Source organism: Sphaeramia orbicularis, chromosome 5, assembly GCF_902148855.1.
Source record: "Sphaeramia orbicularis chromosome 5, fSphaOr1.1, whole genome shotgun sequence".
Lineage (NCBI taxonomy): Eukaryota > Metazoa > Chordata > Actinopteri > Kurtiformes > Apogonidae > Sphaeramia > Sphaeramia orbicularis.
Window position 1 is genome coordinate 53,557,391 of NC_043961.1, and position 23,327 is coordinate 53,580,717.

Below are 23,327 nucleotides of genomic sequence, written 5' to 3' on the forward strand. Positions count from 1 at the left end.
ATAACAATTCTATATTGTTATTTACTCTTTAGTATGATGATAAACTATACCATAAATAATTCTGATTCTAGTTTTTGCACAGGGATCATTTGTGGAAACGGTGACATGGCTGCCGAGCATCAGTATGATGGGATCTGTAACAACCATGTCACATCCGTCCACTGACACATTTAGTGTTTTTGTGTCAGCTGTTATTGTTTTAGATCCACGATACTAACATTTATGAATAAGAGGAGAATTAGCAATAGTAAGTATATAAGTTTGTTACTAATAAAGTACTGGTAATGACCAGATCATCATGGGTAATGTCACGTCCGTCCACTAGCAAAAGTTTTCACATACACGTGCTATTCAAAATCCATTATTTCTGAAAAAATAGCTTCCACTGTCAAATAATATCAGTAGTCTGTGCACAACTGTATTAGCATTATTTCAACACAGTTCTATGGATTTCTTACAACTTTTTTTTTTTTTTTTTTACAAAAATGGCCACTCATTTGACCCCCTAAGTAAATTTTAGCCGCTATATATTTGAGTAAAGTAATCTGTTTGTACTTCATAATTTTCAAAGTAATTAAGTCAAGAATCTTAAGCTGTATTTATGCAAAATTGTAAATTCTGTGGACATAATATCAGTGGCTCTTGGAAACATTGTTGTGACAACTCACTGCAGCGCAACCTAAAAGTTTTTAGGCCTTTTGTTGTTTGTTAGTTTGTCTGTTTTCCTCAGTGTTTCCAAGTTCATGTTTTTCCAAAATTTCAAAGGCAGAGGATAAATGAAATGGGAACAGTTCTTTACACATCATACCCATTGCCCCCTCTCTTTTCTCCTTTCCAAACACTGTGTAAACAAATGCATTTCACTTTTGTTGCTTTTACATGTTTTCTTAGTTTTTTCACATCAACTCTGAGCAGACAGCTTTCCTCTATCTCAAACAAATGACCCACACGTTTTCCTTTTAAAAATACATTTTGCAAACCTCTGAAAACAAACACCTCAGATCACAGCATAGGAGTTGAACAGAGGGCAGACATATTGTACAACAGCTGAAAGATCATTAGATAACCCAGTGTACAGATGCATTGAATAACTCATTGCTGAAAGAGGATGGGACTGACCGCATACTCATCAACAAGCAAGAATCTAAATAGTTATAAAATAGCAAGTTGAATACAATTATCACAATCTGTTGTAAATATGTCAAATAAAAACTGAAAATTACACAAAAAACTACATTGTGCAACCTCGGAATTTGTCACCTGGGACAGCATGGTGTAGAACAACAATAGAAGGAAGCAACATTACAAATACAGTTAAGATTACATAAGAAGTTCTGGATCACTTCATTCAAACTATTTGTGCACAATTCACTGGATTAAACCTAGAAACACATGTAAATAAAAGTCTAGGTCATCCATTCTGATCTCTGACTACAATAGACCACTGTAGCTTGTTAACAGAACAAGCAATTTTTAATGAATATTTGTGTGATTTTTGTAACACTTTCATAATCATTTTGACTGGTATTTACTTACTGCTTCCATAGGCACTTTCTGAACAGGAACAAAAACTTTATTGCAAAAATCATATGATTTTATACTGTCAGTTTCAATTTCATAGCCAATGTCTGTTGTAACAAAACAGAAAAATATGCACATATATAATATAATGCTTGTAGGACAGTGAGAAGTACTTTTTAATCAATAACTTTTGTTTAACAGCTTTATTTCTTTGCATGTTCTCATTATTACAATAAAATGTAGATAATCAATAAACAATGAAGCATCAGTTGTTACAAACAGACCATTTGTATGCTGTGGGACTGATATACTTCCTTGCAAGTTCAAGATTGGAGTACCTCTACCACTACACTCGTAACCAAAAGGTTTTTTTTGTTTGTTTTTTTTTTAATTTCAACATGTTTCTAAGGTACTTTGAAAAACATTTAGAAGCATAATAAATGTTTCAAATAAATCTAATGACAAATACATGACATTTAAGCAAATAATCCAAAACATTTGAGTCATTTCCAAAACTTTTGGCTACGAGTGTACTGTAAATAAATACACCACAATAAATACGAGTTCGTTCAAAATCAGCTTTATCATAAATCAACGGACTCGATGTTGTTCACTTCTCATACATTCCTGTTGCGCTGTTTTGTCATACGATCTATGGCCAATGCATTTGCCCGTAGACGCTCAGCGTCCATGCACCTCAATGAGACTTCATGGAACAGTTTTTTTTTCATTGCCTCAAAACTGGACGGTAATTGGATAAATGCCACAATGTTGTCCCGCCCCCGGACGCTCAGCATCTCTGGGGGTGAATGGCGCTGTGGGTGAACCTTGGTTGGGCTGAATGCCGGGCTTCCACGTGCTGATTGGAGGATCAGTCAAAAGGCTGAATCCCGTTTGACTGACAGCTATTTTGAGATCTACTCCTTCACTTGACAGAGTTCAGTTTAATACCGTCGCGCATTCTGCTTGTGAAATGGAGAGAGAAACCACTACGAAATTACTTGTTCATTTCTTGCACTGTATATAAAACACACTCATTGTACTTCCTTGTCTCAATTTAACATAATTTCAACGTTTTCTTGTTTAGTTGGTACGATAAGGTCACTGACCATTTTCTTAAAAAGGAACGGAGGGACGAATTTATGTTTAAATAACTTGACTTTTTTTTTGATGTAAGCCGACAATGAGCTCCCCTCTCTGAAAGACGAGCAGCTGCCACTGTTGTAGATCCACTGTGATCTGTAAGTCATGATGTACATGTGTAAATGTTAAACTGAGGCAGAATATTGTTAAAATTACACATATTTTTTCAGTTTGTTCATGTAATTCACATCTTTTGAAAGGATCATTTGTAGATGTAAACCTTTTCATAACATAAATTTACTTTTTTCTCTCTAAAACAAGTAAAAGTTTGGAGTTGACCTGATTTATATATTATGTTATTATTTTACTGGTTCGGCCCACTTCAGATCAAATTGAGCTGAATGTGGCCCCTGAACTAAAATGTGTTTGACACCCCTGTTTTAAAGTGTTGCTTTGTGCAAGAAAAATGCTGAATAACTCCTAAAGTTGAGACAAGAAAAACTATTAATTAACCAAGTACGAGTATCCACTCACACTTCCACTTGCTGAGCAGGTCTTCATTTTTAAAGTGCACCGTGGTGCTGCACACAACAGCCCAGTGTGTGATGGGGAGCCCGACCATTGGCTGGCTGGGAGGATGGGCCTCTGGGACGGACACACCCCCAAAAAATTGCGTCAGCTTGAGAAATATATTCAACGTAACCGGCTTCTGGCTGTCCTTAAACAGAGGTTTGTGTAAAGCAGGAGGTAGTATCCAGCAGCCAAACATCCTGGAAGACTCCGGACATCCATGAAGAGGTGAACTAAAGCTGCAGGACGTCTGAAAAAGAAGGATAGCGACTGAACTGGCAACAAACTGAAAACTGAACTACCGGGCGACTCCCGACAAAAACAAAACATACTTTTTTTTTACTTTTTTGTATATAGCTTTTTTTTTTCCTTATAAAACTTACCAGCGACGTTTTGAGTCATTTCAGAAGCAGCTTCAACATAATGTCTGTGTTCTGAGTGAGAGGAAGTCTGTCTGTCCACCGCCGCCAACTTTGACAAAAGACAAAAGACAAGACAAAAAAGAAGATATATTCCGTCACGAAGCGCCGCCATGGACTCGGGAAAGGTAAGAATTCGCCGTAACGTGTCTCTCATCTAAAACCAAGTCAGACCTGTTTGTTTTCAGAGCCGGTTTTAACTCCGGTCTGCTGTCAGTGTGTTCTAACAGTGAAGGAGTTCACCGAGTTCAGGGTAAAATTTACCCATCAGCCACTTCCACATGGTTGTCATGCACACCAATACTGTACAGGGCGCGAGAGGGGCTACATCGTTATCACGCACTAATTATTAAATATATTTCTGTATGTAAAACACCTTCAGAGGCTAATTTATAAACCTTATCGCATTTATTAACCAGTCCAATAAGTGTCTCCTCTATTAGGCTAAATCTTGATATAAACTCATAGTATCACTAAAGCCTTTTCCTAGATGTTAAAAGTGTTAGCTAGCTTATTTTATTGTTGTGTTTTTGTTCCCACGGTGTCGCTCCCTAATCCGCTCATTGCATGTGTGTTTGCGGATGCAGATGCATTATGCATATGAAGCCTGTGTTTAAAGGGGTCTCTCCGTGTAAGTGGGTAGCCTACGTGACCAGATACACGAGCTATTCTTGGCTACCCCCAAAGGTCTTTCCTAAGTGTATTAAGTGTTAGGGTCCTTAAAAATGTCAAGCTAACATTACAAAACAGTCTGGTTTAAGGGCACTGGTAATGGGCTGCAGGGGGTTTGCTGTCACTTTGTTAGTATTATTTTTCTTATTATTATACATTGAGTGTTTTATTCTGTTTACCCATCACTTCAAACCACAATATGAAGTATATAAACAACCCATGTACATATAAATAGAATAAAATCAAATAAAATATCTTTATTGTCATTGTAACATGTAAAACAGAATTTAACACTTTCATGCATGAATTGTGAGAACCTTAGTCAAGATTTTTTTCTTCAGTGTTTTTATGCCTCCTTAGGCATGAAAAAAACAATGCGATCAAGTTTTTTTTTTCCTGTGGAATTACAAAAATATCCATGCATTTAATTTGTGAAGTAAAGAAACATATGTTTAAAACCCAATATCAGAAAGTGATATGAAAACAATACATAAAAACATTTTTAATGCTGCTAATCTGATTTCTTTTCACATTTTAACATATTCTAATGCTAGTAATACTCACTTCATGGAGATAATATGCAAAAAAAAAAAAACTTCTTGGCTTACAAATAACAATTGATTTACACTTAAACATGTTAGTGCAGATCAGTTTTATCAAGAACAGTAAAGTTACAGTAATGGTCTGAATGTCATTGTATGGGATGGTGCATAAGTGTCCACTGCGTTGGCTGATATGGAACTAAAACATCAAAACCCATGAATATACAAGAGAACAGCTGGAGAATAACTGTCCACTGGAGTGGCCTATGCATGAAAGGGTTAAAAGTGCCATCCAATCTGTACATCATATAAAACCTACTATAAACATAAGTAAAAAATAACAACCAGAAACCCATCACTCATAAATGCATTACAAAGGTATTTACTAAGTGTATTAAGTGTTAGGGTTAAAAATGTCAAGCTAACATTACAAAACAGTCTGGTTTAAGGGCACTGGTAATGGGCTGAAGGGGGTTTGCTGTCACTTTGTTAGTATTATTTTTCGTATTATTATACATTGAGTGTTTTAACCTGTTAACCCATCACTTCAAACCCCAACATGAAATATATAAATGACCCATGTACATCTAAATAGGGCTGTGTATTGGCAAGAATCTGGTGTTATGATACAAATCACAATACTAGGATTACGATACAATATATCACAATATATCACGATACTGTTAAAAAGGCAATTTTTTCGCTTTTTAAAAAAAAAAAAAATTATGATTATTTCCTTGAAGAATTGAATTACACCAGAAATATGCAAAAATACTAAACACATTTTTATTTGATCAAAACAGGATCTAATGCTATGTCACAAAATGTTCCAGTGTTCAAACTGAAATAATGTTTTACAGACATTACAGTTTAAGATCTTTTTCAAATGTTCGTATTCTATTAGTTCAGAACTAACACCAGAACATTACAATCCCAATAAAAGAACTAACATTATTTAATAAAAGAGTGTTGAATTATAAAATGTAAACAAAAAAGAAAAAGAAAAAAACAAAAATGAACCTCCACAAAATCTGCATCTGAATAAATACCTAAAAATATCGATACAGTACTTCTTGATATCGATACAGTATTGTGAAATGAAATATCGCGATATATTGCAGAACCGATATTTTCTTACACCCCTACCTGTAAATAGAATAAAATAAAATATCTTTATTGTCATTGTAACATGTACAACAGAATTTAAGAGTGCCATCCAATCTGTACATCATATAAAACCTACTATAAACATAAGTAAAAAATAGCAAGTAGAAACCCATCACTCATAAATGCATTATTCTGCAGTGTTTCCAGCCATTAGCCAGCAGCAACTGTGTTTTCTTTCTATTATTTCGACTGCCTTATAGAATATCACAGCTGCTTGTCATCATTACTTTCATTATTGACTGAGCTGCCAATTATTTTGCTGATGGCAAAAAGTTAAATCATCATATTTATCTGTACATTCATCGTGTGAAGTTCAAGATGGAAAGATATTAAATTTTCTTTCAGACACGAAAAAGGACAGCCACTATCATCACATGTCATGAGTCACAAAGCCATATAAATATCCATATCAATTATGAGAATATGACTGATTTAGGGCTAATGTTGCAGCTCAAGTTTATCCCATATAAGGTTATGGATGTTTCACAGGAAGAGCTGAAGTACCATCTACTGTTCTATCAGAGGAGTTATTATGCAGCATGTGTTAATGCTTGCAAAATACCGAAACAGAAGCTAAAAGTAGTTGAGTCTATAAAGTGGTTGTTATAAAGATAACAAATGTTTTACACCGTGTCTTGGTTATAGATTTTAATGTTCATTGTTCATAAAGTATAGGGCATGACTTATCATCTGTGATAATGCTGTCTCTGTCTACTGGTGTGGTTGTGACCATATACTCAGCACAGTGAGGCACGTAGGCTAAACAGGTCTTCCTCAGCCCAGTTTCTCATCACTTTAAAACCATTTAAGCCCAGCAGTTGAGACTAGTCTGACACTGTGGTTAGAAAATGTTTTCCTAGCTGTTTGGTCTGTGTACACACTGCTTTCACCCTGCATGTTGTTCTGTCATGGCCCTTCAGCTGGACGGGTTTGTTGTGGACGTGATGAGAATAGTTCCCTCTAGTCCCAGTTTCCACTGTGGCATCCATACAGCTGATATCCAAACAGAGCCAGAGCCTACCAGGGGAATACGCAGTAGACAACCCCAGGGCATTAAAGCCTCCAGCCCTCACATTCTAGGATGTTTCTTTCATGGCTCTTTGTGTTTTGTTGCTTCCACTTGTTTTGAGTGGTTTTAGCTTGTCTGTGGCTAAACAGTTTTTAAACACTGCCTAATTAAACATCTTGTGATCTGGATTTACATACCTGGCTTGTGCTTAGTGTTGCTGAAGTATTTGCAGATGAAGTTGAGCACGTCAGCAACTGATGTCAGTGCTCAGGGGAGGCTTAGATTCTGCAGAAAGTGGAAGAAACACAATTTGACTTCCTGCGAACTATCAATGATTCACAGATTTGTTAATGTTTAAAGACACTGAAGACTTCCCATTGTGCCAAGGCCTCCATTGTTTCATTAAGGTGTGGTGCTGTTGATCTCAAGCAATCGACCAGGGTAGTTGTTATAGGTAGATGCATAACGCTCCACCGTTTTATCCTAAGGTTCAATCAAATTCCTTCAGAGCAGCTATATTTAAATTACACTGTAGCTGTTGATCCACGTGACACTGCATTTCCATCAAAACATAACATTAATGACACCTAACGTCACATTGTAAACCCTCTTAAGGAGCTCAAATCTGCTTTGTTTAAACCTGAAAACCCACTACTAACAACTTGTTTCCATGAAATAATGGTAATTCAAGGTCAAGCATACAGTTGACCCCACCTCCTTTAAATTTAACAGCTTCTAAACACTCAGTTTCGAACAGGCTTGACAGCTCAACCTATTGTGATTGAAGTCCTGGAGCAAATACCAGACATACATTGTACAAACTTAATTGCAGAGGCTTAAATTCATCTCAGTTCTTTCCATGTCAACCATCTGACAACTCCTTACGCCTTCCTTAAGGCTGTCCAGTAGATTTACTTTCATCCGCTCCCTTCGGTACGTCTTACAGTGTAACTGTCAGCCGTGTTTTAATGAGGCATAATGAGGCTTTGCTGAAAAAGTTGGGATTAAAGATCTAGGAGGAATTTAATTGAATTGAACAGGCAAGCCATAGAGTGGATGTTTAATTCACTTTCCTGAGAGACTAGATTATTTTGTGCACAAAATCCTGATCCCTGCCTCATTAGGTGAAATGGTTTGTACATTATGTATAAAACAGCCCCTTTTGATTTCACTTCTCAATTAAGATTAGGTTTAAAAATAAGAAGTGATGCAAGGTTGTGAAATATGATGTTAGACCGCTAAATGTTTGCTCTCACTTCTGACCGTGCTCTGTCAATTTTTGAATAAGAACCATACAGAATCAGGATGAACTTTTTGGATTTTATGATACGAGGTAATTTCTTCTAAATTATATTATAAATGGAGAGGCTGCACAAAAATATTAATTTCAGTCTTTTAGGGACATCAGGGAATAAACAAAGTCAGATAGCATCCCATCACATGCAGCACAAACGGGCTAACATTAGTCATATTTTCGTCTCTTACTTTGAGCTACATCAGTTATTTATTCCTATAATAAGTCATTGAGCCTAGAAAAGTATTTAAAACAGATTAGGTCAGGATAAGGAGGCTTTGACTGGAACAGAGCTGAGATGGGAGGAGATGAGGACAAGGCACATATTGGATTCCCCCCAGCTGTGTAAACTGAGACTGAAGAGGTGACGTATGCACGGACGTGATGGTAGCTGCGTAGGCATTCACAGAGATTCTGGTTCGGCAAAGAGGAAACACAACCAAATTAACTTGACTGTTTCTGCTTCTCCTTAACTTTACCGGTTGTCTGAGGTTAATCAAAGGAAACTCTTCATGAGTGTGGAGCCGATGAGTCACTGACTATGTAGGGTTATAGTCAAAACGCTACAAGATTATTACTCACAGGAAAAGTGTCATGAGTTCGTAGAAGCAAACAAGTTTAAGAGGTATTTTAAACATATAAAGAGGAGAAAAAGCAGCCGCTCCTCTACTGTTGATGGTTACAACAGTCTTACTTACCAAGTCTACTAGGGTTATGGTCTTGTTTCACCTTTTCTATGGCACTGACAAAAAAATGCAGCCTTTTGGAGAATCTCATGTACAGATATTTTCCTTCTTTACTGCCTGTCAGACCTGTCGAATTGCATCACATTCACACCTGCAGTACAGTTTTACATATTTTACTGATTTATGTTGTTTTTTGAAAAGCGCCACTTTCTGTACATAATTATATAACAAAACTCATTGCTTTTCAATTTTGATTATTAATTATAAGCATTACTTTAACCAAGTAAACCTTTCTACTTTCATAAGTTTAAGGGACATTTCAATAGGCTAATGTGTAATATCATATACCATGAAAACATAATCTTGTCTAAGGCCATTATTATGCTTTGACAGTTTCATGCCATTACAACTCTACTTCCTACTACATTTTCTGTGGGATTGTTTAAAATATGGAACTGCATTTTCAGAAACACAATTGTGATAATGTCGTCACATACAGTATGTCTAATAATAATTATAGGTTATCTACTTCACTTTCTGTAGAAATGGTGGGTGGAGCCTATGTGGTTTTCCTGTTGACACTCATTTTTGAGTCACGTAAGAAGAAAGTAAAAATAAACATGGCAAAAAGTTTTTATTACCTTTTTTTTTTTTTTTTTCAAAGGCACAATCCTGTTATAAGTGTGTATGTGTCAGAATTTTATAGCTGACAGATCCTAACCCTGGTTATATTTTTTATACCTTTTAAGCATTTGTAATTTTATTTTAATAAATAGTAGTAGTAGTTTATAAGTTTTAATTTTATGTCAGTACTAAATCCTAAACTGGAGAAAAGTGCTCCTGAACTGGTTTGAATACACTTCACTATAGTTCACAGTGCCTGTTTACCAGACTGGTGTGTAAATGTTTGCCACAATGTTTATTTTCTATAGTGTTAATTTACCAGGGTGATATGCTTTATGTCCGAGGCTGCTGTCGCTGTTTACTCACCAAGTCACAATCGGTTCAAGCAGTGACTCAACAGAAATGAGTCCTGCATTTCCTTCTACATCACATGTCCTTCTCCCCACATGCAAACAGGACACATTTACATGACATATTGAGGTATTTACATGAAGGGAGGAGAGAAGGGGAAATTATGAGTTCCTGCTAATACCATATATCACAGATGTTTAATAAACATTTTGGGACATGTAAAAGGAGAATTTTTAACATCAAGGCATAGTTGTTTTTATGTGTCTAGTAAAAGAAAAAAAATCTCAGGACTACAGGACACAGTTTCAGTGTCCAACTGAATGCCCATGTCTTTTGGCTTTTGGTTTTGGCCACAGTAACAGCTTGTAGTCGCGGAAACAATTATTAGACCATCAAAAGTCATCAAAAACAATGGTTATGCTATCAAGTACTGCTGTGGGTGCTAACTCATGTGACTAAAACAGAGAGAAAAGAAAATATGGAATGCCTAATTATAATAATGATAATAATAATAATAATAATAATAATAATAATAATAATAATTTTTTCTGTGACTGTAGACACAGCCACATCCACACAGATTATTTTTCATTTTTAATGTCAATAAGTTAATGGTTAACTAGAGAAAACACGAAAATTTCATATAAGCTGAACAGTAGTGACTTCTCGTTTTTTGACTAGCTAATTATATCCTGCTGAGTCACTCTTCTAATATGTCTCAGTATCAGAGTTACAACAATAAATTACAATAATAGTCAAATTTAAGGATAAACGCAAAGGTTTTTAACTGGCTGTAACTCTAAAAATGGGAGTAGATCTTATGCAAATGAAAAAACAACATTTAAATGCATCATAGTGGGATATTTAAGAGACTTTTTTCAAGTTTTTGATGTTTTATAAACTAAGGATTAAATGTATTAATAGTCAAAAATAACCAGAAGACTGTTAACAGATATTTTCTATAGTATACATATACAACCTGTTATCCAAAAAGTTCTAGAGATCTGTTCTGCAAAGAGAAAGTCATCATAAGACTAAGATGTCAGTAAGTTGTTGAGTCTTTCTGCGTTTGTTATCAGGTCTTAAAGTTCTGTCACTGCAGAGTGAACACCCACTGCTCTCTGCACACTTAAAGCTACATGTACCATAGATTTGTGCGTGGTATGCGATGTGATGCCAGCTGCTTGTGAACAGCTAGCTTAGCCAACATCTATAAGTAAACACACACAAAAACCCCATTTAGAAATGTAAACACAAGCGAGAGCTGCAGTCGTAGGTGGAGAGCAGGTCTGGTCACCAAACACTGCTGGTGACTTCAAACCTATGATCATGAAATAGTTGTAGTGGGTGTGACCTCATTGTTTCCCTAGGAGGAAGTTATGTGTTGTACTACTGCTTACGTCCATGTACCAAGAGATTTACAAGTACTATTATCTAATTTTTAGGCATTTAAGGTAGGACTGACAGTCACCTGGGAAGACTAGCGCACGTTAAGATGTATCATTATTGCATTTGAGTTGATTTTTTGGAAACACTAATGTACATGATGATTTGTGTCAGTTGGTTTAAAACTTATTGGATTGAAAAGTATGTGTCTACAAAGGCTCATGGTATGTAGGTTAAAGGTAAAGATGTCACAGAGAAGTGTTTGATTTCAGGTGAACACATACAGTCTTTTTCACCTCAACAACTGTTTGCAGCTGGATTGTAACACTTGAAACCCTGGGTGTGTAACTCCAGCTATTCCCCAGAGGGGGTTACACTCAAACACAAGCCCCACTCCGGACTTTTTGCCCGAAGGGACAAATAGGAACATCACGTTTGTCCTAAAAAAGCAGCTGGTCGTACACTGAAACCTCCTGCAGCTTTTTGTTCTTAGTTGACATTGACAGTGGTGATATTAATGCGGCTCCTTTAAGAGCCCCCCTTGACCCACCCACCCAAGAACGCTGAAAAGTGCCTGTGTTTATATACTGCAGCAAAACAGTCCTCTCATGGACTTGATGACCCGCCTCACAAGAAACGTATTGGTTCTAAAATGTGGGCGTGTCAGTTAGACCACAGATTGAACATGCTCGAGTGATCGTCTCTGAAAACACATGCGTCCATTTTTTTCTTCCAGCTCTTCTGCTTCTTCATCAGACAGTAGAGGAATTTTTTACACCACCACCCCTCCCACCACCACCATCACCACCACCAAAAAAAAAAAAAGATGTAGACTTGACTAAATCCACCTCTGTCACTGGGAATATTACTTTTGTAACAGTAGCCTCCAGCAGTTTGGTAATATTGCAGAACAAATGATCAGTCCTTTCAGGTAGTTTAATTTTAATAAAACCTTGTGGGGTTGCTTTAGAAGTTTTAATAAAAAACCCTGAGAATAAGTCTGAAGGTCTTAGTTACAGTTGGACTCGGGTTTATTGTGTCGTTGTCTTTCTTTGAAAAAAAAAAAAGTGCAGACAAATAAAAGCTCCAGTGGCTGTTATATAAGAGGATATCACATTGTCAGCCAAAGGTGACATAGTTCTCCAGAGGAACTTGAATGTCTCGGTCAAGGACGTATCCTCAGGAGGAAACTGCTTTTGTGTGGTTTGATGTTTCTGGGGAATCTGGTATTGTTGTGGGTTTTTTTTTTTGTTTTTTTTTTTTAAAGCTTAGATTAGAAAAGTAACCATGTTGATAGCAAGGTTATTATCGTTAACGAAACCTAACGAAATGACCAAAACTGGAATTGAAAAAACATTTTCGTTAACTGAAATAAATAAAAACTATAATTAAAAGAAAAAAACAACTAACTGAAACTGTATTGTGTGTTTACAAAATTAACCAAACGTATAAAAATTATGGATAAAATTTCCATAGTTTTCGTCTTTGTAAATGTCGGATTGATTTGAAATGGATTTATTTTGTTTGAACAAATTTAGCTAGCGGCACCGTACGGCACTTCACGGTCCGTACTTCTCATCACTTGTCGTTTAGAGTTGACTTCTCGTCCCCACTCTACATGGCAAAATGGAGACTAAAGCTAGGAGAAAACAGCAGAGTCCTGTTTGGGATTTATTTGAATACGACAGCGAAGACATGAAAAAGTAAAACTGAACTAAAACTAAGCATTTAGAAGAAAACGCAAACTAATAAAAACTAGCAAACCTGCTCTAAAAACGAATTAAAACTAACTGAATTAGAGAACAAAAGGTCAAAACTAAATAAAACTAAACTATAATGAAAAATCCAAAACTATTATAACCTTGGTTTATAGTGGTTTGGTCCCTGTAACAGCAGTATTTCTTCATTATTATTCTCAGATTTTGTCTATCTACATGAGGTAAAGGAGGTGAAGCCACTGCCAGATTACATCTGTCCTTGTGCTCTGTTCTCCTGTTGCCATAACATGAGACACCTACAGTAACTGGTGATTCACTGTAGCACAGGATTGTTTTGGGGCTTAAGTCACGTTCGACATGCAAACATGGCAGCCTGATTGTCTGACATTGAAGAGCCACAACTGAATTATAAAAAATTCAAAACAATTTGAAACTTGAACTTCAGTGCGGTTTAGACTTCTGTTTTATCTGGAGGTTTTATTTTTAAGTCGGTACGTGCTGAAAGGATGGTACGCAGAGACGAATCATATAGACAGTGCTGTTTGTGTAGACATCAGTGAAAAGGTAAATCGTAGCTTAAGGCTTTTCCATAGAGCAGGAAATGGACAGCGACGTACTCTCTACTTTATTAACTTCAAGGTATGAGAAAAATCTCTTGTAATCTACTGGGCTCTATTGAGATTAGCCAACAAATGAACTCTGTAATAACATGGACAGGAGCACAGACAATAACACGCAGAGACCACTGTTAAACCTGGACCAGATCCAAACATCCTGGTCCTCTGACCTCGGTGAGAACAGTCTGCCGCCCTCTCAGACCTGGACTCATGTAGGTGTAAAATGGAGTCAGTAGGAAATTAAACCAGAGACTTTGTTCAAATTTGATCTGCTGTTTCCAGTAAGAGTTTCAAGGAAAAGTTCACTTCCTTCTCTTCTCTGTTTGTCTGGAGATGAATACTTCACCTGTGATAAGGTATATTAACCCTTTCATGCACGAATTATGAGAACCTTAATAAAAAAATTTTCCTGAGTGTTTTTATTCCCTTTAGGCATGAAAAAAACAATGTGATTGAAAATTTTCTTCTGAAAAATAAATAATAAATAAATAAATATAATAAAAATAATAAAAAATATATATATATAAAAAATAAATACATAAAAAACAATAATGAAAAAAAAATTCTTATGAACCAATTTTTCATGAAGTTGCAAAAATGTCCACTCAACTGGACACCATGTGTTTAATTTTTGACGCACAGAAATATGTATTTACTGATAAATTGTGTGAAAACTATGGGGAGGACTTATGATTCTGGGGGTTTATGCTCAGGAGAGGTCTACATAATGTTACCAATTCATGTCAGAAAAGATATGTAGTGTCTTAAAACTTTAATAAAGACGTGTAAAAAAACAAACAAACAAAAAAAAACCCCAAAAAACCAAAAAGAACAACAAAATCCATGAATATACAAGAGAACAGCTGTAGAATAGCTATCCACCGTAGTGACCAGTATGCATGAAAGGGTTAAAGCAAGGTGTGAAGAGATCTGATAATGCAGCCTTTTGACAGTGATAGTAGTAATGTAACAGTGCTTTCATTATGTTATCAGAAAGAATGTAATTCAACTCTGACAACCACTGACATTTAGATAAATCTGAAATTTCCCAATGAGTCTGAAAAGGATGAGTTGTTACATTAAGTCAGTTGAGACTTTGTTTAAAAAATGTTTAATTTTCATCTCGGAAACTGATGTACACATGCAAGATATCAGGTTTATGTCAGAACGGGCAGATAATACATGTTTCACAACCCTGTTGGCTGTTTATATCCTGTGTTCATGTTGTCAAGTCATTACATGAAACGTGTCAAACTGATTTCTTCACTGACAACACTGTCTCTGACTTTGTGTTTCTTCGCAGCAAATAACGTTCCCATTGCTGCTGAGCGTCGGAGCAGCTGTCATCGGTTCTCTGCAGTTTGGCTACAACACTGGTGTCATCAATGCCCCTCAGAATGTGAGTTTTCACTGTACAGTCATGTTCCAGTTATAAGTTTAAAGGTCTGTTATAGCCCCTTTATACCACTGTTTGTAACTATTTGTGAAGGTTCTGAGTTGGTCTAATTTGCAGACTCGTTTTTTTTTTTTTTAAACATATATGTATTTGAGTTTTGAATATTGGAATCACAGTACATAGATACAAAGTGAACATAGACATACAATATGAACTATAGTAACCCCAGTTCCACATCTCATGTATTAAGGTTTACAAAGAGGAGAAAGTAAATGCATAAATAAATAAAAATGAAGAACATAAATATACATACAGTTACAGAATTAGATGCGTAGTGCAATACCATTAAAACATATCCAGACAGCAGATCGACATTACTCAAGGGGCTGAAGAACCCCAATTTGCAGACTTTCTAAGATATGGGTGGCATTTCTATAATGTACACCACAGATGACAAACATGCGGCCCAGGGGCCAAATCCGGCCTAAAATGTTCAATCCGGCCCATGGGATGAATTTGTGAAATGCAAAAATTACACTGAAGATATTATTTATCAAGAATGTTAAAATTATTTTAGGTTAATTTAATCTAAAGTGGATCAGACGAGTAACATACTATCATAACAAGTTATAAATGATGAAAACTGCAAATTTTTGTTTTTGTTTTAGTTTAAAAGAAGCAAAATTACACAAAATTGCTTACATTGACAGACTAGCCTTTTATAAAAAACGTGAATAACCTGAACAAATATGAACAACCTGAAACGTCTTAAGAGTAGTTTGTCTAATTTTACAAAATATTCTGCCTATTATTAAATGTTTTGTGTATTTGTAGATCCACTGTGATCTGTAAGTTGTGATGTTTAATTTTTTATTATTATTATTATTTATTTATTTTTTATTTTATTATTTTTTGTTCTATCTATTTATTTATTTATTTATTTATTTATTTAAGTCTTAGTTGTGATGTTTAAATGTCAAACTAGGTACAATATTATTAAAATTGCACTTATTTTTTAAAATAATTTTCAGGTTACTCATATTTGTTCGTGTTATGTTCAAGTACAGTTTGTAGATGTAAAAATTTTCATTACAGAATTTGACTTTATCCACTCAAAAACATAGAGAAGACAGAGTTGAGTTGACATTATTTATAAGTTCTTCTACTATTATTTATATTATTTCACTGGTCCGGCCCACTTTAGATCATATTAGGCTTTGTGTGGCCCCTAACTCAAATGATTTTGACACCCCTGATGTAGACAGTCACCAGAGAGACATATTTATCAGTTTCCTGCAAAACGTCGAGCACAACAGCAGTGAGTTGAATTTCCTTCTGTGGATTAGACAGACCAGACATGAAACTAAATCTAGAAAAACGTGGTTGATCTTGTTGGACATGAAAATCCTACTCCAGGACCTGACGTAAGTACTTCCTGGTTCTAAAACAGCAAAGTTTTGGTGTAGATCTGGAACCAGTTCTTATGCCTCAGCTGTTTTGGCAGCCAAACAGTTGGCTCTCAGCCAGCTGTTTGGCTGCCAAAACAGGAACAGGCTTTCAACCAGATCTCAAATGTTAGTAAAGGGGTATAGGGTTCTGTATTTATAGGTTTGGAGTTTGTGAGTTATATCATTTATTCATACAATCTGGTTCTAGTGTTTGTTAGTTTCCTTGGGGACTGGACAAAAGGGATGGGATGGGCTATGGAGGAAGATAATAATAGCTGCATTCAAAGATATCAGACTGTGCAATCCCTGTGTTAAAGAGCATGTCCATGCCCAAAAATGGACCTGAGGCCTGGCTGGGAAAAGCTGGAGAAGGAAATGTAAAGGAAATTAAACAAACCATGAGGATGGATTTGTTAACTATGAAAAGTAAAGGAAAAGATGTTTTTGTGCCCCCTCTGAGCTAAACCTACAGTAGGTTTTATTAGCAAACAAGAGAACTTCATTTCCTGGGGACTGTCTTCTCTGCGTTAAATAAGCTCTGTCTGCCCACTCCGTGTGGGTCTGAACACACCCTGCGGCTACACAGCTGCGTGTCCACAGGTCACAGGTGTGTCACCAGACAAAAGTACACTCCTCCAACAGCTCTTTATATTTACCCAAGGTCAGCTGGGAGATGTGTGTCACCGTGATCTGCAGCTGTAGTTATTGTACAGTGAAATTTATCTGCAACGCTCTCCCACTATCATCATTTTATCTGAAGGCCTGTTTGTGAATGAGAGGAGCTTTCTATCAGTTTCATCAAAGGGTGGCGGGGGGGCAGTATTAAATCTTGTGGTCAACTGTATTTCACTTCAGATATTTAAGATCCACATCAAATAGACAGAGCAGAGAGAAGAGTTAAACACCACTTGTGCTTTCCTTTTGAATCATTAGAGGAAGATGTTTTTAGGGGAATTTCTGACATTTAAGATATTTCTTTCATGACATACAAAAAACAAAAAATTCTACAACTATGTACTACTATACTGTAACTAAAAATTGTAACCATATAACCAACACTCATGGCATTGTATAAAACAGTTGATACAGAAACCAGTTTTAGTTTTTCTATTTCTTTTTATTTTTTTTTTTTTTACTTTTCTGTAACTCTTTTTTTTTTTTTTTTTTTTTTTTTTTTTTACTTTTTATTGTTGAGCTCATTTGGCACTTTCATACAATCACAACAGTTTCATAACTTGAAAAGTATGACATCTTCTCCTTAGGTCAGTGGTTCCCAACCTTTTTTGGCCCATGACCCCATTTTAACATCACAAATTTCTGGCAACCCCAGACATTCAACAGAGACTTTTTTTTTGCTAAAATTGATTTGTTTTTGATCATGTAATAGTTTCCTATACTATGTTGCAAATAAACATTAATTTTAGATGACATTAAGGCTATATAATGTATATTATTATGGATGGAGGTGGAAAAGCCAGGTGTAGATTACTGCACAAAGTGAGAATTTGACTTTCCTTGGTCAGGATATGTACAGTCAGTCCAGCTTGGATTTACAAGGCTGACAATTAATACTGAACAAACAAGAACTCAAACTATGAATTATGAAAGAGCTGCAGCATCTGAAACCGACCACAATGAACATTTGAAAGATAAACAGAACCACAGTGCTGCAGTTTCAGCTTTACAGTTTGTCATGTCTTTTATGCATTAGGATTGTCTCTGTCAACTCACCATATATTTTTTATTAGTAAGTTTTTAATTTTTATTTTTATCAATTACTAGAAATTTCAGGCGACCCCATTTAAATTCCAGGCGACCCCACATGGGGTCCCGACCCCAAGGTTGAAAAACACTGCCTTAAGTAATGAACTTTGGTATAAAATGATGAGAAACTTTCAGTACATCATATAGCATCTAAACACTTTAGCAGTAGAACAGTGGTTCTCAACCTTTTTTGGCCCATGACCCCATTTTAACATCACACATTTCTGGCAACCCCAGACATTCAAAACAGAGACTTTTTTTTTTTTTTTGGCTAAAATTAATTTGTTTTTGATCATATAGTAGTTTCCTATACTATGTTGCAATTTTAGACACATTTAGTCTATATAATGTATATTATTATGGACGGAGGCAGAAAAGCCAGGTGTAGATTACTGCACAAAGTGAGAATTTTATTTTCCTTGGTCAGGATATGTACAGTCAGTCCAACTTGGATTTACAAGGCTGACAATTAATACTGAACAAACAAGAACTCAAACTATGAATTATGAAAGAGCTGCAGCATCTGAAACTGACCACAATGAACATTTGACAGATAAACAGAACCACAGTGCTGCAGTTTCAGCTTCACAGTTTGTCATGTCTTTTATGTATTGTGATTGTCTCTCTCAACTCACCATATATTTTTTATTAGTAAGTTATTACTATTATTTTTATCTATTACTAGGTGACCCCATTTGAATTCCAGGCAACCCCATGTGGTTTCCCGACCCCAGGGTTGAAAAACACTGCAGTAGAAGGTACTATACTCTAGCTGCAATTACATTAGATTTAATCCTCTATGTTGCACAGTTGTCAACATAGTGGAGATTTCTGAAAACAGCACGTGTTTGGCTCGGAGGAGCTCAGCTGGGGAGCCGTCGAGTGCCTTGTGAGTGGCTGAGTGAGGGGCTGCAGATTGAGAGGGAGGTGGTGAATGTGTGGATTGTTACATTCTGAGCTAGTGCGAACCTGCCCTCTTGGTTAAATCACACACACACACGTAAAATACACGTGTGGGCAGTTAAGAAACGATTGTACACAAGAACAGTTACTTAATACAACGCCTAAATCCTTTACTACTTAATGACCAGTTAAGGGGCTATTATTGTACAAATACAACTTTTATATAGCAACAGTACTTTAGATTATCCCCCGCCCCCTCACAGGGCTGCAGTGATGCTGGTGCTGCCTATGACACAGTCCTTGTTCTGTCGAAGAGCGTCTGTGATTAGATACGCTCTTTCAAGGGCTTCGCTGTGAGTCGCTGTCCTATTCTCCTCCTGCATTTGTGGCTGTTTCACACGGAAAGTACTATCCTTCTATGGAAAGTCTGTCATTTTAGATAAGCATCGGTTTTCCTTTTTTTGTGAGTTTTTTTCCTGTTGATAAAAGTGTTTTGGTTTTTTTTTTGCTTCTTTCATTTTCTTCTAGTAAAGTTCTTTTTTTGACAACATAAGGTTCTCAAGAAATACTGCATGTAACAGTACTGGGTCAAAGTCCTAAACCAACATGAGGTTTGTTGGTTTAGTAAAATTATAACAAACATATGCCTGTCTTAGTCGCTGGATTAAGATACAATCTGGATTCATGGGAAGTATGTAAAGCAGGGAAAAAAATAATGTTACAGGGAAAAGCTTCTTCTAGGAAGTATTTTCAGCATGAAAACCCTTCGCACTTAACATGTCTTTGACCCTTTCGTTCAGACAATTTGAGATTTATTGCTTTAATTTTTTGATGTTTTATATCATCTTTCACACAACATATTTCAGATGTTTCTGTTTGTGCTGCTTCTTGTCATGGGGTCAGGGGTCGCAAGAAATAGTCACCTTAACCTTTAGAACAATTTAGTTCTGGTTTTTGTGCATGTTTTAAGGCTGTGCACATATTTTGTATCTTGTTGTATATGAAGAAAAGAGAATAAGAAATGAATATGTCTGCTCGTATTATCCTGCAAAAAAGACTTTTGCAGAGTATCATATCACTTTTCTGTACCTAAAATAAGAAAAACTTTTAAAAAGAAGCAAATGTAGTACTTTGTGCCTTGTTAAGAGCCTCTGCAGTGTTTTTTTTTTTTTGTGTTTTATATTCTGCATGCTGAATACAACGCTCACCTTGACAGCCTCCAGTCTGACACCATGAATAAAAAGCCTGTTTCATTTGTAGCTAAAGCCACCTGGTGGTTTCAACAGCAGGATTTCAGAAAGTAGCAACAGTGAGAGTATGAAACAATCACGTAGCTTTTCAGCATGAATTCATTTGCTCATCTACGTACCAATAAAAGCATATATTTCACTTAAAATTCTGAAATGACTAAATCAAAATTCCATATATTCATGTTGTCTGTTAACAAACCTGTGTCGTATTTTTAAGCCGACTAAATAAAGCGGGTTTTCAGAGCAGGTTTTCTCATGGGATGAAGGTTCGGGGGTACAGTCTAGTAATTGATTTAAAAAAAAAAACCAAACAACTTACCAATAAAAAATATATGGTGAGTTGAGAGAGACAATCACAATACATAAAAGACATGACAAACTCTGAAGCTGAAACTGAAGCACTGTGGTTCTGTTTATCTGTCAAATGTTCATTGTGGTCAGTTTCAGATGCTGCAGCTCTTTCATAATTCATAGTTTGAGTTATTGTTTGTTCAGTATTAATTGTCAATACAAGCTGGACTGACTGTACATATGCTGACCAAGGAAAATCCATTTCTCACTTTGTGCGGTAATCTACACCTGGCTTTACTGCCTCCGTCCATAATAATATACATGATATAGACTAAATGTCATCTAAAATTAACATTTATTTGCTACATAGTATGGCAAACTATTACATGATCAAAAACAAATTAATTTCAGTGAAAAAAAAAGTCTCTGTTTTGAATGTCTGGGGTCGCCAGAAGTGTGTGATGTTAAAATGGGGTCACAAGCCAAAAAAGGTTGAGAACCACATTTCTACTGCTCAACTGTTTAGATGCTATATGACGTAAGTTCATTACTTAAGGCAGTGTTTTTCAACCTTTGGGTCGGGACCCCACGTTGGGTCGCCTGGAATTCAAATGGGGTCGCCTGAAATTTCTAGTAATTGATGAAAATAAAAATTAAAAACTTACTAATAAAAAATATATGGTGAGTTGACAAAGACAATCCTAATACATAAAAGACATGACAAACTGTGAAGCTGAAACTGAAGCACTGTGGTTCTGTTTATCTTTCAAATGTTCAGTGTGGCCGGTTAAAGATGCTGCAACTCTTTCATAATTCATAGTTTGAGTTATTGTTTGTTCAGTATTAATTGTCAGCCTTGTAAATACAAGCTGGCCTCTGTCCATAATAATATACATTATTTAGGTTAAATGTCATCTAAAAATAATGTTTATTTGCAACATAATATAGCAAACTATTACATGATCAAAAACAAATTAATTTTAGCAAAAAAAAATTTTTTCGTTTTGAATGTCTGGGGTCACCAGAAATTTGTGACATTAAAATGGGTTCATGAGCCAAAAAAGGTTGGGAACCACTGCTCTATGATATCACTAAAGCAGGTCTTCTGAGCGTTAAGATGTATTAATAATGATCCAGGCCAAAGTGCCTGGTCTATAAGTAGCCCCCCTCTAAAGGAAAACCCTCACCAAACAACAAACAGTGCTGAGTCGTACTTTATTCCACAAGCCCGTCACGTTATGAGATATGATCCTTGGTCAGGTGCCGTGTGTTTCCTAACACATTTTGGGCCTGTTACACTATCGCCGAGGCACATGACAGAGCTGCAGCTGACTTTCGGTAACGTAGAAGGTCTTATATGGGTCAGACACGTAGTGATGAAGTCACACAGTTGCAGACAGGGTGATGACCTTTGTGAATCATATGAGAGGTCCCTCTGAGACGCAAGCACACTCACTTTAACAGATGCTAATTTATTACTTAACCCCGTCACTGGTTCACCCGAGTGTGTTTATCAACAGAGCAACTGGGGACGGAGGGAGGAACAGACACTCGACACTTACTGCTGAACCTCCTGGTTGCTAGGAAGCTTGAGGTTTAGATTTAGGGAGTGCTGCCATCAGCTGGACACACAACCACAACAACGCCTCCACCATGTGTTCACAAGAGGAAAACACAAAGCACGTGATCTGGTTTGGGATGTAACAATAAGAAAATTTCATATCATGGTTATTGTGACCAAAATTATCATGGTTATCATTATTATCACGGTATTGTTGAAATTGTGCTCAAAATGTTCAAAAAGTACTTATACACACACTGAAATAATTTAACCAAGTTGTATTTTGAAAAAAAAAAAAAAAAACAACAACAAAAAACAAATAATAATAATTGGCACCATGCACTTTCTGTTGACAGAAACATTCAAATATTAACCCTTAGTGGTCTGAGCCTATTTTGGCTGTTTTTCAGTACTTTTGATTTTAAGGCAGCAGCCGACACCAACTGTACTCCCAGTCATCATTGCCCATTTTTCTGACACATTTGCTTGTGTATCCTCTTTCATTTGGGCATTTTACCAGGGAGTATCTCACACTACTTTTTTTTTTTTCTACTCGTCTTGTCCAGCATCCTAACAGCAGAATGGTAGTCTGGTTCCCTTTCGTGCTGAACAAATTTGCTTTTATTTAATTTGCTTAAATTTGCTTTAATTTGCCTTTATTTACTATATAAACAAATGTTTACTATACCCATGTTTGGTAACTTTTTTTCTTTCCAGCACAACTTCATTTATATCATCTGTCTATTACTTTTTTCACTTTAACCTACTATAAAAACATAAAAGGCCAGAAAACACACGCACACACATACACAAAAAAAAAATCTGATTTGAAAAATGTATATAATTTATTGCATAAATAGCACAAAAATGCTTAACAAACCTTTTCAAAGACTGTAAAAGTGAATATTGGTTCCAAATATTAATATTAATACAAGATATTAATAAATTAAAACTATACTCAAATATTTGACATAAAAGCATATAGACGTATAGTAGCACATAGGCGTTTTTTCTGGAAAAGTGCGGTAATCAAACACAGTTATCATGATAATTAG

General features: G+C 36.0%; 1 protein-coding gene across 1 annotated transcript in view; it reads left to right on the top strand.

Moving 5' to 3' along the window:
* Positions 1–3,335: 3,335 nt before the first annotated feature.
* Positions 3,336–23,327, top strand: part of slc2a1b (solute carrier family 2 member 1b) — a 33,569-nt gene continuing 13,577 nt past the window's right edge. Inside the window, exons 1-2 of the mRNA XM_030133689.1 lie at positions 3,336–3,721; positions 14,963–15,058. Coding sequence (XP_029989549.1) covers positions 3,707–3,721; positions 14,963–15,058 — 111 coding nt within the window. The 5' untranslated portion in view covers positions 3,336–3,706. The remainder of the gene's footprint in view (positions 3,722–14,962; positions 15,059–23,327) is intronic.